Consider the following 17,161-nt stretch of genomic DNA (forward strand, 5'->3'; position numbering starts at 1 on the left):
TCCAGATTAAAAGCACATTCTTCTTTTTCAGTGATATGTTAAACCACAGAATCAGAATTATATTAGATATTGAAAGATTAGAATATTGGGCCGGGCGTGGTGGCTCAAGCCTGTAACCCCAGCACTTTGGGAGGCCGAGGCGGGTGGATCACGAGGTCAAGAGATCGAGACCATCCTGGCCACCAAGCCCGGCCTGAACCTATATTCTTTTTTTTTTTTTTTTGAGGCGGAGTTTCGCTCTTGATACCCAGGCTGGAGTGCAATGGCGCGATCTCGGCTCACCACAACCTCCGCCTCCTGGGTTCAGGCAATTCTCCTGCCTCAGCCTCCTGAGTAGCTGGGATTACAGGCACGCGCCACCGGGCCCAGCTAATTTTTTGTATTAGTAGAGACGGGGTTTCACCACGTTGACCAGGATGGTCTCGATCTCTTGACCTCGTGATCCACCCGCCTCGGCCTCCCAAAGTGCTGGGATTACAGGCTTGAGCCACCGCGCCCGGCCTGAACCTATATTCTTAACTATTAATCGAAGAAGTTAATCTGTATGTCATCTAAAATCATTATGCACATTTGGTTAGTACTGCTTTCATAGCAGGTGTGTGACCTTGAGCAAGTTACCCAACTTCTCCTACCCTCCGTATTCACTTGTGTAGAATAGATATATTATTGCCTGACAAGTGTTTAGCACAGTGCCTGCTGTAGTAATTACTCAGTAAATGGAAGCAACTGCAAGAATGCATTGTTGAACTGGTTGTTTTCTTTATTATTCTTGATGAAAAGGACAGTATTGGAGGTTTAGAAATTATACAAATACTTTCATTCTGCACCTAAACTTGGGTTTGAAGGTATTAGAACAGTAGACCAAAGAGTTGACCAATGTGATTATATCCCTAGTTTTCCATGACTGACTGTATGACTTGGTCAAGCCATTTAACCCTTTTAGGGTGTGGTTTCTTCATCACACAAATTAGGAAGTTTGATTTGATTTGATCTCAAGACATTCAGCTTGCAGGGTGCCAACTGTCTTGAGTGGTTCTGATCATGGGATGTGGTTCATCTAAAGTCATAGCATTTTTAATTTTGTTTTGTTTTAAGTGGCTATTTGACACACAAATAAGCTAGGAGTTGATGTGGCTCCAGCTGTTCTCCTGTTTTCATTATGAGTGACTGATGGTCACCAGGCGTCTTGTTAGCAAGCTGGGTCAATTAGTAATTGCTTTTGAAGCTGTATATAATTAATTACATAATTATGAGCTATTGAAGTTTAGTCCTAGTAAAACTGCATCATAAAACCAAGGCAATTTCAAAAGATTTACTGACAAAGAAAAATATGGATAAACTTTTTATACATTTGACTCACATTTATTTTATATAATATATATTTGTCAAGCATGGAACCACTTATCACTGCCATCAGTAAAAATTATATGTGCATATAATCCAGCCACATGGACCATTGTTGAAATAACTTTTATATTTTTAATTAGATGACTTGTTATACCCCTTCCAGATAGGAGAATCTATAATTTTATGAATTTCGGTCTTCTAATAAGGTAGAGCTGGCTTTGTAATGATTAAGTTGAACTCAGTAAAGCAAAATAAAATTTAAGAAGCCTGTTACAAATATATATATAAGTGTGGGTGTATATGTTAACATAATATACTGATGACTGATTTTCTTTTTACTCAAGAATATATTTTAGAAATTCTCTCATTTATATAGTTTCTTCTTTCTTTTGAATGACTGCAATAGAATAGATGATTACCATTATTTAACCAATCTCCTTCTGATGGACATTGAGGCTTTTTTCTAACTTCTGTTACCCACGATAATGCTGTAATGATTATCTTGCACATGTGAGATTTTGTGCGTAAGTTAGCATATCTGTAGGTTAAATTTCTGGGTCAGAGTATATATGCATTTGTAATTTTGAATTTGAAATAAACAAATTGTTTTCATGGAGGTTGAACCAATATGTACTCCTGCCAACAGTGTGTAAGTGAGCCTGTTTTCTGCCCAACCACTTTTTCCTCATCTTTCTGTGTGACCAAACAATTTAAATAGTACACTGTTTCCTCTAGGAATATGCTAATTAGAGGGGTGATCATACTGTGGTGCAGATTTCATAGAGATTGAATATTACACTGAAGACCACCTTCTAAACTATATGTATTTGCTGAATTAAATGACTGTACTGTTAAGCATCTTGGAATGCACTTTATGTTGCTTCAAAGAGCAATTACACTGACTTAGAAAAACCTACAATTTGAATATTATCAACAAATTAAAGCCTTCTGTGGATATTCATTCTCATAATAAAACCTACTATACATATCATGCAAAAGTTTGGCTATAATGTTATTTATACTCTCTTTTCTTTTTTTATTTTTTTTGAGACGGAGTCTCGCGCTGTCACCCAGGCCAGAGTGCAGTGGCGTGATCTCGGCTCACTGTGACCTCTGCCTCCTGGGTTCAAGTGATTATCCTTCCTCAGCCTCGTGAGTAACTGAGACTACAGGTGTGCACCACCATGCCCGGCTAATTTCTGTATTTTTAGTAGAGACGGATTTCACCATGTTGGCCGGGCTGGTCTCAAACTCCTGACCTCAAGTGATCTGCCTGCCTTGGCTTTCCCAAAGTGCTGGGATTAACATGAGCCAGCATGCTTGACCTGTTTTTTTTAATCTTCCTTTCAGAAGGAAAAGGCCTTATGTCTAGATAATGTTTCTATTTTTTCTTGAGCCTTAAGGTTCAGGAGTTAAAGCTTCTTTGCTTCCTTTAAGAAAATGAGAAGTTTGTTACGGAGAGATATGAATGATGTCTTTCTTTTCTATGTTTAGGACTTACCACATAGATTTAGGAAAGTCATAACATATAGTCGTAAACCACTGCTATTTGGGCTGCAGTGTGGCATATATGAAAGTCAGTTTCTGAAGAACTTAGATCTTTTTTATGCTAATATGATCATTTCTAAAATTTACCATTGTTCTAATAGTTGAAGGTGTTTTGTGGAGTTTGTTTGGCTTTCATAAAGGATCACCAGATATTCAATAACTTTTTTTTTGAAGTTTTTCCTCCTTAATTTGACTTTCAAATATGGTCCTTTATATAGCACTGTAATAATTCACTTACAAGGAAAAATGTTTCTATTATTGACTTTCTTGAAAAGCACTTGTAGTGTTGGATGTAGTATTTATATTGAGGATAGTGGCTCAATCCCACAGAATAACCTATAATTAATATAAAATTGCTTGGCATTATTCAAATGAAAATACAAATTAAAAAGTTATTAGATAATCACCTATTACATTTTCCTTGTTAGCACATATATTGCATTCTAGAGAAACTGTCTGCTTATAGGTAGAGACTGTTGTTGAATTTTAAATTGTTTTACCCCATAAGGAAAGCAGTTGTATGTTACTGAAACAGTGGAAAAACAGGCCTTCAGCAAAATGAGGCTTTGATGTGGTATGGATTACTCTGTGGCCACCCCTTTCCCCCAAATCACTGAAACTCATGATTGCTTGAGCTAAGAGAACAAAACCATTTTTATTGAATCATAGCACCCCCTAGCATCCTAATTTATGTTTTTATGTTTTGTTTTGTTTTGTTTTTTTGAGATAGGGTCTCACTCTTTCACCCAGGATGGAATGCTGTAGGGTGATCACAGCTTACTGCAGAGTCGACCTCCCTGGGCTCAAGTAACTGGCACTACAGGTGCATGCCACCACATCAGGCTAATTTTTGTATTTTTTGTAGAGATGAGGTCTCGCTATGTTGCCCAGGCATGTCTCAAACTCCTGAACCCAAGCAATCTTCCTGTCTTGGCCTCCCAAAGTGCTGGGATTACAGGTGTGAGTTACCATGCCCAACCAATAATTTGTGTTTTAAGAAGTCAAAGCAACAATTTGTTTATGCTTATAAAACAAACCATTAATCTAACAAGATCTGATATCTCGTATTCTTCGGACCAAGGAGAAGAGACCTTTGAAAGATTCCATGGAAATTATGAAGAATGTGAAGAGTCATCATTGTTTTTGAAAATAATTGTTACTTTTGGTTTATGTGGAATATGGGGGTATCGACGCAGATTGTAAACTATGGCTGAACCTCTTGTGCCCTCTTGTAGAAGTGGTCAAATAGACAGTGTTTTTCCAGCCAATTTTCTAAGAGTATTGATGTGTGTGTTGCAGGTACTTCTTCCAGCAGCTGGTCTCTTACAGTTACAGGATGTGAAGAAGACCTGCTGTGAATTTTTGGAATCCCAGCTTCACCCTGTCAACTGCTTAGGAATCCGGGCTTTTGCTGATATGCATGCATGTACCGACCTTCTAAACAAGGCCAACACCTATGCAGGCAAGTGGAGTAGACCTCAACTGAATTGGGGAGGAAACTGGAACTCTTGATTTTTGATATGATTCCACAGTGGTCTCTGGAAAGTCATGTCATATATCTGGATCTGGGCTTTATAAAAATACACTTAAAATCTTATAATGGTAACACTGTATAATTGAAGCATACTCATAAAATTCTGAACTTAAAAAACAAGCAACTATACATTGGGATTGGGCCTGAATAATAGAAGAGCTAGATTTTTTTGTTTTTGTTTTTTTGTATTTTTTTTTAGGCAGAGTCTTGCTCTGTCACCCAGGCTGGAGTGTGGTGGTGCAGTCTTGGTTCATTGTAACTCTGCCTTTAGGGTTCAAGAAGAATAGCTGTGTGTATTTTTCTCTCAAATTGTTAAATGAATAGACATATGAGAAAGTGTATGCATGTGAAATTGTTATTTTAGCTCTGACTTTTACATTCTTTTTTTTTGCATCTATGAATACAATTTTGTGGCTTAAAAAATCTTCAAAGCAGTGAAATATAGATACGTTTGGTGGAGTAGAAAAGTAGACCACCAATAGAAGCAGCCCACTCCTTGCATGCTGGTTCCATGGCCTACTGCTGGCATCTCCCTGTGGTGGAGGGAGGGCCTGTTGCTGTTTTCAAGGAGCCCTCACTTTAGCTGCTTTCGGGCCCTTCAGGACCCTCATCTCTGCAGTTGGGGAGGGAAGATTGTTATAGCTTTGGATGTACATAAAGGTCACAAATGTAATCTGTATTTTATTGAGTTTATAAGCACTTAAAGATATGTATTAAGAGTGATTATTAGGATATTTATTTTCTTTTTTTAGTTTCTTTGTGCTTTTATTTAATTGTTAAATTCTTTTTTTTATTTCAATAGCTTTAGGAGTACAAATGGTTTTTGGTTACATAGATGAATTGTATAGTCACGAAGTCTGGGATTTTAGTGTACTTGTCACCTGAGTAGTAGACATTGTTCCCTAATTGGTAGTTTTTCATCCTTCACCGTCCTCCCAACCTCCTCACTTCTGAGACTTCCATGTCCATTATACCACTCTGTCTGCCTTTGCATACTGATAACTTAGCTCCCACTTATAAGTGTGAACATATAGTATTTGGTTTTCCATTCCTGAGTTACTTCACTTAGAATAATGCCCTCCTTTTCCCTCCAAGTTGCTGCAAAAGAAATTATTTCTCTCTTTTTATGGCAGAATAGTATTCTATCTCATATATACACACACACACATGTGTATACACATATGTATATATGTATATCTAAATATACATGTATGTATGTGTGCATATATACATATGTGTGTATATATGTGTGTGTATATATATAACATTTTCTTTATCCACTCATTGGCTGTTGGGCACTTAGGTTGGTTCTGTGTCTTTGTAATTGTGAATTGCACTGTGATAAACATACACATTCAGGTGTCTTTTTGATATAATGGTTTCTTTTCCTTTGGGTAGATACTGGTAGAAGTTACAATCCACCAACTGCCTGCAAGATTCTGCTTTGCATCTATGAGACTCAATAGGAATAGTTCCTATGGAAGCTTCTATGTTCACTGCTCCTTTAATAGGCTCTAGAACTGCAACCTCCCCCAGCCTTCAAATGCAAGAGCCCTTTGTCTAAACTCTGTTTCAGTGTGCTTACTTTGAGGAGTAAGGAAGCTTTTGGTACATAGATCTAGGTAAGGGTATATACATGTGCATATGTATGTGTGTCTCTGCAGAGAGCATTGGAGAGTAGTAGTCCTAGAATCCCTATTTCATTTACCAAATAAATAATGGTTCAAAGTGGTTAGTTGAAAAAACAAAAACACAGTTCTTCACTAAAGCACATTAGTTTCAATAAATTTAGACTTTATTGATTTCTGTGGGGTGGCCTGATGGCCTAACTGCCCTTTAGAAAATTATTTCATGAAAATATGTGATCTGAGTTCTAGGAAGCTGATTTACAGATGAGCTTTTAGAACACAACCCTTCTGTAAGTTGGGGAATGCCTGTAATGTGTAACAATGTTCATGCAGCCTTTTTGAGTAGAATGAAGCATGTTATGAAAAACCAAAGATGAGTATCAATTTATTAATGTATTCCAATGCAACCAATTCTGTTCAATTAAGTAGAAAATATTACTTCTAAATTCAGACTCCATTAACTGCTAGACTTAATGCACCTGCTATAAGTGACTTCTATTAGGAAAACCAAGAAGGCTTTTGTATTTTTAGGTATTTTTTGCTGCATGAAACAATCACTGTTCAACATTATATCTTATATCTTATATCTGGGCTGCAGTTGTCTCTATAGTGCTTGGTAAATGTTACTGGCTGCTAATGATAGGAGGAGGGTCAGTGCCTGGGGAGAGAATGAAGAAAGTTGGATTAATACACAGGATATCCAGACATAGTTCATATGCTGTACTGGAGCTCTTAGTTTTGCTTGTATCAGAAGCAACTCATTTACTGTGTTTTTAGGGGATCATTAAATTTTTTAAATCTTTCTCTTATTTAAAATCTTAAATTTATTTAGTATACTACAAAATATAAAAAATTTTCCACCAGAATTAGAACACCTCTATATCTTAGTTTATAGTGTTCTCCTTTGTAATTATGCCAAGAATTTTTCATGAAAAATTAGTCACTTTCAACAAAATTATAAAGAAACTTCGATTCTTCATTTTTAATGCACTATATTTTGCATCCGAATCTATCTTTAAAGGATGTTCTGCTTTTATACCATGCTTCTGAATCTTGTATTTGCTTGAGTTTCTTAGGTTTTAGGTAACATTTTAAAACATCTTTCATTATGAAAAATTGCAAGCACATACAAGAATAGAATAGTTCTTTTCATCCAACTTCAATAGTTGTCAACTCAGGGACAATTTGGTTTTAATTATAATGCTCATTACTCCCCTTCCCTTTTTTTATATGCAAACATTTTACTGAAGTCTAATGTACATATAGAAAAGTGCACAAATCCACAAATCATGTCTACAGCTTGAGGAATTTTATACATCCTCTTGTATTATCTTGAAGCAATTGTCATGCTTTACCTATGTATTTCATCCTTATATTTTAAACAAATGCCATTACAAAGACCTTGCTTGTATAATGAAGCAATTTCCCTATCTTTGATGTATTGATAACTAGTTGCAACAAACTTTCCAAAATAATCCAGAATAATACTACAAAACAATTTGATATGGTTTGGCTGTGTCCCCACCAGATCTCGTCTTGAATTCCTTTGTGTGGTGGGAAGGACCTGGTAGGAGGTAGTTGAATCATGGGGGCAGGTCTTTCTTGTGCCGTTCTTGTGATAGTAAGTCTCATAAGATCTGATGGTTTTAAAAATGGGAGTTTCCCTGCACAAGCTCTCTCTCTTTGCCTGCTGCCATCCATGTAAGACGTGACTTGTTCCTCCTTGCCTTCCACCGTCATTGTGAGGCTTTCCCAGCCACGTGGAATTGTAAGTCCATTAAACCTCTTTCTTTTATAAATTGTCTAGTTTTGGGTATGTCTTTATAAGCAGCATGAAAACAGACTAATACACAGTTGTTCTTCATAGTGAAACTATCTGATTGCTGTGGATGTTTTAAGCAAATAGGAGGTGGGGAGATAAGGAGTCCATGTAGTAAGATGTCTACAGCTCCTTTTCTATCATAAACAAATAATTGTTTTTTAGATGATTTGTCTTTAAGTACTCTATTTGTCCAGAAAATTTACCCAAACCTTCAAATTACTTTCAAGTCAAATCATATAGCATGTGAAAAACTCCAAGAAGGTGATGGGACACAGTGGCAGTAAAGTTAATATTTTTCTTTTTCTTTTCCCTATCATAGGCAGTACGACCTGTACAGGCTTTTCTAGGTAGGAAAGAAAAGGAGGAAGAGAAGAAATAAATAGCAATAGAAGACTCAATACATACATACATACATACATATATACATGGAAAGCAGAAGGGAGGAGAAAGAGAGGCTGAGGAAGAAAAGGATGGGTAAGGAGAGAAAGCCTGCAGGACCTCAGGGTACTGTCTGGTCCATGGTGTGACTGCATATAAGGGCACTCTCTATCCTTTGAAAACTCTCCAGAGATTTTGGACTTAAGAACTGCTTCATTTCTTTCTCTTGCCCATTGGAAACAAGCTTTCTAGAATTCATTATAATTAAATTGTGCAGGTATATTGAGAGAATTACAGTGTTCCATGGCGATCTCTTCTGTGAACTCATGCTTATTTTTAATAACATCAGCATCTTTAGGGAAAGTAAAAATGTGAATAACCAAATGGGTAGGTTAGAGAATGAGAGTAGGGGAGGACGTAGAATCCACGCTGCTCACCCTGAGATGATCTCGTGGCTTCAACAGCGTGATGCTGGCAGTTACAGCCTGTCACACTGACCGCACTGCTTCTCCAAGGCACAGAGTGACAGCTTAGTGTGAGCAGACCACCCAGGTTAAATGGCCTGCCTGCTGAGGCATGGTGTTCTGGACTATGGTCATCCTTATGTTCTTGAAGGATTTTTTTTTTTTTTTAGCTTAAAAAGCTGTATGAAATTATTTTTTGTATCGTATCTTAAAATGAAGTTTTTCTCAGTTAACCCCAAGTATACTGACTTATTCAGAGAGTGCTAGTTTCTGGACTCTTCTCATGTTTTTTGGGTGGTATCTATATTTTAACCATTTCTCAAATCATTAGCACCTTCTTTTTTAAGCATTTTTTGGCAGGCCAAAAATATAGAGAAGAAAAAAATTGAACTCATCAGTTTAGATGCATATTAATAGTTCTAGCAAAAGACTCTTTGGAAATTGGGTTTTAATTATAACTTGAAATATGAATTTTATTCAGTATTCTTTGTTGATAGCCAAGCACATTTAAGGGAAAAAAAATGTTTCAGATTTTTAGTCATTCCTATACCTCACCACTTCCCATACTGAAAATTTGAGAAACTACTTAATTCTAGTTCTAACTGATCTTTGGGGAAGTTTGTGGTATCATTTCCTTTTTCTTTTTTAAAATAGAGATGGGCTCTTGCTGTGTTGCCCAGACTATTCTCAAACTCCTGGCCTTAAAGCAGTCCTCTTGCCTTGGCCTCCCAGAATCAGGATTACAGACGTGAGTTACCACACCCAGCCTAACAGTATCATTTTTAAGCTAGGACTGTAGCTGAAATTCTGGGCTTGGTAAGCACTCAGCATTCCTCAGTAACAGGACTACCTGTGGAGAAGTCCTCCAGAGTCAGGCATAGTGGCCCACGCCTGTAATCCTAGCACTTGGGAGGCTGAGATGGGCAAATTGCTTGAGGCTAGTAGTTCAAGACCAGCCTGGCCAACATGGTGAAACCCTGTCTCCACTAAAAATACAAAAAATAAATAAATTAGCCAGGCATGGTGGTGTATGCCTGTAGTCCTAGCCACTCGAGAGGCTGAGGCATGAGAATTGCTTAAACCCAGGAGGCAGGGGTTGCAATGAGCTGAGATCGCACCACTGCACTCCAGCCTGGGTGATGGAGTGACTCCATCTCAAAAAAAAAAAAAAAAGTCCTTCAGTCACTGATGTGCTTTCATTTTATTTTCCATTCCCTTGCTACTTTACCCTGGCTGTTCAGGCACCCCTCACTGTCCTGTCCAGTAGACACATAAAATGATCAAACTTTTTTATATGCCCAAATATTTTCATGTGTGTCCCCTCTGTCTTTGTCATAAATGAAACTTTGCCTTTCCCCCAAAACTGTATGTCATGGGCAGACTTCTCAAAGGGATTGCTCCCCACAGCTCACTGGGTACCCGGGTAGAAGGGTACCACTTCCAGACCATTGCTCTCTTGCTGCCACCAGTCTCACTTCTTTACCGGCTGGCTGGCAGGCTACTGCATTCTCTCTGCAGCTCATTTTTCTCTTTTGGCCTCTAGGCATACTGCTGTCTTTTACACTGAGATTATCTTTCCCTGTGTATTTTATTTCTCCTGCCATCAACGCCTTCAGAATCTATACTGTTGGCTCACGTGAGACTCCTTCTTCATAGTTCCTTGTGATCATGATCTTCCCTCCACAAACCCATTCTTCACCTTAGACTACAGTTCCAGGATCTGTTGGACCTTTCTGGTATTTAGAACTCTGAGGCCTCCACCTTTATGTGCACTATATGTGTGCCTTCTCATTCTCTTGTATTTCTTCATAAATCTGTGCTCTCTGGTCCTTATTCTTCTAGCTAACTCGGCTGTTCAGCCTAGATCCAGTAGTCAGTCATTTCAAAGCTACTCTCTTTGTGTATCTGGCATTGTCCACACTGTTGTGGGTGATAGATAACAGGCTCAATACAATTTAACCCTTGTTTATAATCTAACTTTATAGCCCAGTAACTATAAACTTACACCCCGACTGTATTCGGAATATGCCTTATTCTCTGTAAAACCAGTGTTTGTAACATTTTCTTCTACAGAAAATTTACTTCAGTCATTTGCCCACCTTTCTACAATTTAGGCTAGGAATCACTGCTTGGAATAAACATCAGAATAAGCTCATGATTTGAATGCTGCCCTCTTGAAAGAAATTTGTGTTGAGTGAGTGATTTTAATAATGGTATTACTAGCCTTAGCAATGGGATATGCATACCAAAGAATAGATTCTGATTATTCAAGGCTCTACTCCAATGCTAATTTACTGATACAGAAGATTCTTCCTTTGGAGAACTGTGAAAGCACTTGATATGCAGCACTTTTTAGCTAAAGTCATGCCAACTCAAATGACACTTCTTAAAAGAGTTAATCATTTGTATATTCATGCATTCATTATGATCCTCTTTATTCCTTAGTAAATTATATGCAGTCTCTGCTGTGCTTTGCTGACAGTTTTTTTTTTTTTTTTTTTTAGCTCACACGAGTTAACTGTATTCAGGTTCATGAAAACTGCCTTATGTTAATAGAACAGATGGAGATGTATATGATTTTTATCTCCTAAAGATTAATAGTGTTGAAAGTCAAAGAATCATGGAGTATTAATGTTGTAGCAAATCTTAGCTATCTAGTCTAACACTTCAATTTTATTAATTAAGAAAATGAAGACCAGAGATATTTCTATTTTCCCAAAACACTTTTATCTATTAGGGATGAGCTGCTTGTGGATCTAGGATACTATTGTTATTCCTACTCTTACCCTCATTTCTCAAATGAGATTCTGCATTGAGTATAGAGGAATTATGGAGACCCGTCACAGCATTTAATTTTGTTCAAAAAGGTGCTTAGTGTTTCGAAAGCAAATACAAAGGGAACTTTGTGTCTTATTACAGGTTACAAAAGAGAAAAAGTAACACTTGGGACTTATATTGTTGATTTTATTACACTTATTTGGGATGAGAATCCTAGCCTGATGATCTCTCTTGACCTGGTATGGCAAATTCTATGGACTGTCTTTCATTTCATGATTAGCTTATTTTATTTGCTGGAGGGAAACAAACAGAAAAGTTTAGCTACTCTAGAGAGTGAGGGAGAATCATTACATATATATGGAAGGATGAATATGTATATTGTACATTATATGTGTATAGTTTATGTGTTTAATGTATATAGCATACTGATTCTTTACTACTCGGAATTGTGCCCTATTGCAGTTATGGTATTTGTTCAGAGAGAAGAAACTGATAATTAAATGTTAATTTAACTATGTTGGGCTTTATTCAGTGGCCAGTGGTGACCTACTGAAGGCAAATCACTGTCACGAACTATGATCCATAAACAGAATGACCTGTCAATATATGGGTGAAAGGTTTGGAGGCAGTAATTGAGGTTGGTAATAGGGTTAGAACTAGGGTAATTAAGATAGGTGAATGAAGCAAGATCATAGATACGGGAACTAACTCTGAGTATAAGTAGAGGAAACAGATTAAACTCTGATATGAGTTGGTCTTTTAGCATTACATTTTAGGTAAATTCTTTGTGGGTACATTTTAGTGTGTGCATATTTATTGCCAGTGTGCAGTAGCTGCTGATTTTTACTATACCTTACTGAGATACGGTAGGCTGAAAAAGAATTTGTTCACTGAAAAGGAAGAATTTTTCACTTTGGCTGTGTTGTGTTAGGCTTATATTAACCAAAGTAATGCAAAGATATTAGGGTTTTAGTTGATGGTATATTCAATGGAAATCAATTATGTAATCGTGTCCAGAAAGGTGTAAGGTGATTAACCCATTCTATTCTGTCCAGATCCAACCATAGCTATGAAATTTAGTTTATTTTTAGGTTGAGTGTTTTTAGAGAGATTGATGCAGTAGAGCCCTGAATTTATAGCCAGGGTGATGCTGAAGACTCCAAATCATGTTGTGCAAGGAGTGGTTGAAGGACTTAGGACTATACAGACCATAGAAGGATAATTTGGGAAAATATAATGCTCTTTGTAAGATTTTGAGGAATTTCATAAGAGACAGATTAATCTTGTTCTGTTTATTGTGGTAGGCAGAATTATCAGTGTTACAAAATAAGAGTGAAAAAGATTTTAGAGTAACTCACAGAAGAACTTCTAATAGTGTTTGTGTTAGTCCGTTTCCATGCTGCCAATAAAGACATACCCGAGACTGGGCAATTTACAAAAGAAAGAGCTTTATTGAATTTACAGTTCCACATGGCTGGGGAGGCCTCATAATCATGGTGGAAGGCAAGGAAGAGAAAAGTCACATCTTATGTGGATGGCAACAGGCAAAGAGAGCTTGTGCATGGAAGCTCTTGTTTTTAAAACCATCAGGTCTCGTGAGAGCCGTTCACTGTCATGAGAACAGCATGGGAAAGACCCATCCCCATAATTCATTCATCTTCCACTGGGTCGCTCTCACAACACATGGGAGTTATGGGAGCTACAAGATGAGATTTGGGTGGAGACACAGAACCAAACCATGTCATTCCACCTCTGGCGCCTCCCAAATCTCATATGTTCACATTTCAAAACCAGTTATGCCTTCCCAACAGTCCCCCAACGTCTTAACTCATTTCAGCATTAACTCAAAAGTCTACATTCCAAAGTCTCATCCGAGACAAGTCAAGTCCCTTTCGCCTATGAGTCTGTAAAATCAAAAGCAAGTTACTTACTTCCTAGGTACAATGGGGATACAAGCTTGGGTAAATATAATCATTCCAAATGGGAGAAATTGGCCAAAACAAAGGGGCTACAGGTGCCATGCAAGTCTGAAATCCAGTGGGGCAGTCAAACCTTAAAGCTCCACAGTGATCTCCTTTGACTCCATGTCTCACATCCAGGTCACACTGATGCAAGAGCTAGGTTCCCATAGTCTTGGGAAGCTCCGCCCCTGTGGCTTTACAGGGTACAACCTCCCTCTTGGCTGCCTTCATGGGCTGGCATTGAGTGTCTGTGGCTCTTCCAGGTACACAGTGCAAGCTGTCAGTGGATCTACCGTGCTGAGATCTGGAGGATGGTGGCTGTTTTCTCACAGCTCTCCTAGGCAGTACCCCAGTAGGGAATTTGTGTAGGAGCTCTGACCCCACATTTCCCTTCTACACTGCCATAGCAGAGGTTCTCCATGAGGACCCTGCCCCTGCAGCAAACTTCTGCCTGGTCACCCAGGCATTTTCATACATCTTCTGAAATCCAGATGGAGGTTCCCAAACCTCAATTCTTGACTTCTGTGTACTGGCAGGCTCAACACCATGTGGAAACTGCCAAGGCTTGAGACTTGCACCCTGAGAAGCCACGGCCTGAGCTCTGTGTTGGCCTCTTTCAGCCACAGCTGGAGTGGCTGGGATGCAGGCCCTAAGTCCCTAGGCTGCACACAGCATGGGGATCCTGGGCCTAGCCCACAAAACCACTTTTTCTTAGTAGGCCTCTGGGCCTGTGATGGAAGGGGCTGCTGCAAAGATCTCTGACATGCCCTGGAGACATTTTCCCCATTGTCTTGGTGATTAACATTCTGCTCCTTGTTAATTATGCAAATTTCTGCAGCCAGCTTAAATTTCTCCTCAGAAAATGGGATTTCCTTTTCTATGGCATTGTCAGGCTGCAAATTTTTCAAACTTTAATGCTCTGTTTCCCTTTTGAAACTGAATGCCTTTAACAGCACCCAAGTCACTTCTTGAATGCTTTGCTGCTTAGAAATTTCTTTCACCAGATTCCCTAAATCATCTTTCTCAAGTTCAAAGTTCCACAAATCTCTAGGGCAGGGGCAAAATGCTGCGAGGCTCTTTGCTACTACATAACAAGAGTCACCTTTGCTCCAGTTCCCAACAAGTTCTTCATCTCCATATGACACCACTTCAGCCTGGATTTCATTGTCCATATCATTATCAGCATTTTTGTCAAAGCCATTTAACAAGTCTCTAGGGAGTTCCAAACTTTCCCACATTTTTCTGTCTTCTTCTGAGTCTTCTAAACTGGTCCAACCTCTGCCTGTTACCCAGTTCCAAAGTGGCTTGCATGTTTCTGGGTATTTTTTCAGAAGCACCCCACTCTGCTGCTACCAATGAATTTATTAGTTCATTTTCATGCTGCTGATAAAGACATACCCAAGACTGGGTAATTTACAAAAGAAAGAGGTTTATTGGACTTACAGTTCCACATGGCTGGGGAGGCCTCACAATCATGGTGGAAGACAAGGAAAAGGAAGTCACATCTTACATGGATGGCAGCAGGCAAAGAGAGCTTGTGCAAGGAAACTCCCATTTTTAGAACCATCAGATCTTGTGAGATTCATTCACTATCATGAGAACAGCATGGGAAAGACCCGCCCCATAATTCAGTCATCTTCCACTGGACCCCTCCCACAACACATGGGAATTATGGGAGCTACAAGATGAGAGTAGGCTGGGGACACAGAGCCAAACCTTATCAGTGTTCAAAGATGATATGCTGTCTTGCTATTTCTGGATGTGTGCAAAATGTAGCCAGATAACCATTTATTGTGAAAAAAAATTTTTTTTTTTTTTTGAGATGGAGTTTCGCTCTTGTTACCCAGGCTGGAGTGCAATGGTGCGATCTCGGCTCACCACAACCTCTGCCTCCTGGGTTCAGGCAATTCTCCTGCCTCAGCCTCCTGAGTAGCTGGGATTACAGGCACGCACCACCATGCCCAGCTAATTTTTTGTATTTTTAGTAGAGACGGGGTTTCACCATGTTAACCAGGATGGTCTCGATCTCTTGACCTCGTGATCCACCCGCCTTGGCCTCCCAAAGTGCTGGGATTACAGGCGTGAGCCACCACGCCCGGCCTTATTGTGAAAATTTTTGAGGTTACGCATACATATTATAAAAGCTGTGTCAGGTGACCTTTCAGATCCTTTATACCATTAAATCTTATGATTTTTATGGCATTACTGAAAAAGAACTAACAGGGTTTATGAAACAATTCACATTAGGGATTAAAAAAGAGTGGGATGACAAGGGAATGGGGTAGTTATTTAATGGATATAGAATTTCATATTTGCAAGATGAAAATGTTAGATCTTTTTCATAAGTGTGAATATACCTTTTTTTTTTTTTGAGACAGAGTTTCACTCTTGTTGCCCAGGCTGGAGTGCAGTGGTGCAATCTTGGCTCACTGCACCCTCCGCCTCTCAGGTTCAAGTGATCCTCCTGCCTCAGCCTCCCGAGTAGCTGGAATTACAGGCATGCACCACCACGCCTGGCTAATTTGTTGTATTTTTAATAGAGATGGGGTTTCATCATGTTGGCCAGGCTGATCTCAAACTCCCAAACTCAGGTGATCCACCCACCTCAGCCTCCCAAAGTGCTGGGATTACAGGTGTGAGCCACCCACCCCCCAGTGTAAATATACTTAACACTATTAAACTGTATGCTTCAAAATGGTTAAGGTGGTAAATTTTATTAGTTTTACCACGAAATAAAAGAGAGGGAGGGAGGCAAAAATGACTGTGGCTAAGACTTCAGTCAGCTTTGGGATCAGAGTAGAGCCGTTAAGACACAAAGGGAACATGGGAGGTTCAGCAGGTGTCTGGAGGAAGGCACTGAAACTGTTTGAAATGTAGGTATAGCTTCATCTTGTTTGCTTGAGGAAGAGCCAGAAGTGACATGCAGTATCAGTTTAAATGTTCTCAGATTGGGCAAGATATTTAACAGTAGCCACAGTCAACTAGGCCAGAGGAAGAACTTGATTTATTTTGAGAGGAATATCAACAGACATAGTCAGAGAATCCTTATCAAGTATCAGGCCAAAGAGTGAAGCAAACCATCAGTGGAAAAATGCACAATGATGAAAAGTCAGACCATAGAGCTCAAAACAGGCCAAGGTAAGTGGCCCAAGGTAGTAATTAATGTGAGGGTTTTTAGAGGACTGCTAGTGTGTGATACTGGTTTCATGGTGTGTGGGTGACTCTGACTTGTTTAAAAGAGCCATGACGATTAGATCATATTCGTGTAGAGACTAACAGAGATTCAAACATTGGGGTTTCAGGGAGAGATTGGATCTGGGAGCAACAATATTAGGGTAATAAAGATAACTGGGGATTGTAATGTAGATGAGATAGTTAAAACAGAACTAGTGGAGAATCAAAAGGGGCTTAAGGCAGGCAGGACTGTAGGTAATACCTAGTTTTAGGGAGATGAAGCAGGCAGATTGAATGATCAGAAAGGTAGAAAAATATGTAGAATCCTAACCAGTAGAGAGGGTCATTAAGGTTAAAATCAGCAGAGAGATTGAGAAGGACTGATACCAAGAAAAAGACTTCCAAAGAACTACTTCAAGGTGAAATTGAGCCAGAGGCTATGTCATAATATAAAGATGTGAGCATGCATCAGCATGCAGAGGCTTCAGTATTAAGATCTGTTCTTGAGAAGTCTGGTGTGAGGCTGA

General features: G+C 38.9%; 1 protein-coding gene across 4 annotated transcripts in view; it reads left to right on the forward strand.

Annotated features, from left to right (window-relative positions):
• Positions 1-17,161, forward strand: part of LOC135277805 (kelch-like protein 2) — a 118,708-nt gene that overhangs the window by 53,486 nt on the left and 48,061 nt on the right. For all 4 annotated transcript variants that reach the window (XR_010345408.1, XM_064384062.1, XM_064384061.1 and 1 more), the window contains exon 5: positions 4,195-4,357. Coding sequence is in view for 3 of the 4 variants with exons in the window: in XM_064384062.1 (XP_064240132.1) it covers positions 4,195-4,357 (163 nt within the window). In the remaining variant the exon portion in view is untranslated. The remainder of the gene's footprint in view (positions 1-4,194; positions 4,358-17,161) is intronic.

The sequence above is a fragment of the Aotus nancymaae genome, unplaced genomic scaffold, assembly GCF_030222135.1.
Source record: "Aotus nancymaae isolate 86718 unplaced genomic scaffold, 86718_ANA_hifiasm-v0.15.2.pri h1tg000033l, whole genome shotgun sequence".
NCBI classification, from domain to species: Eukaryota; Metazoa; Chordata; class Mammalia; order Primates; family Aotidae; genus Aotus; species Aotus nancymaae.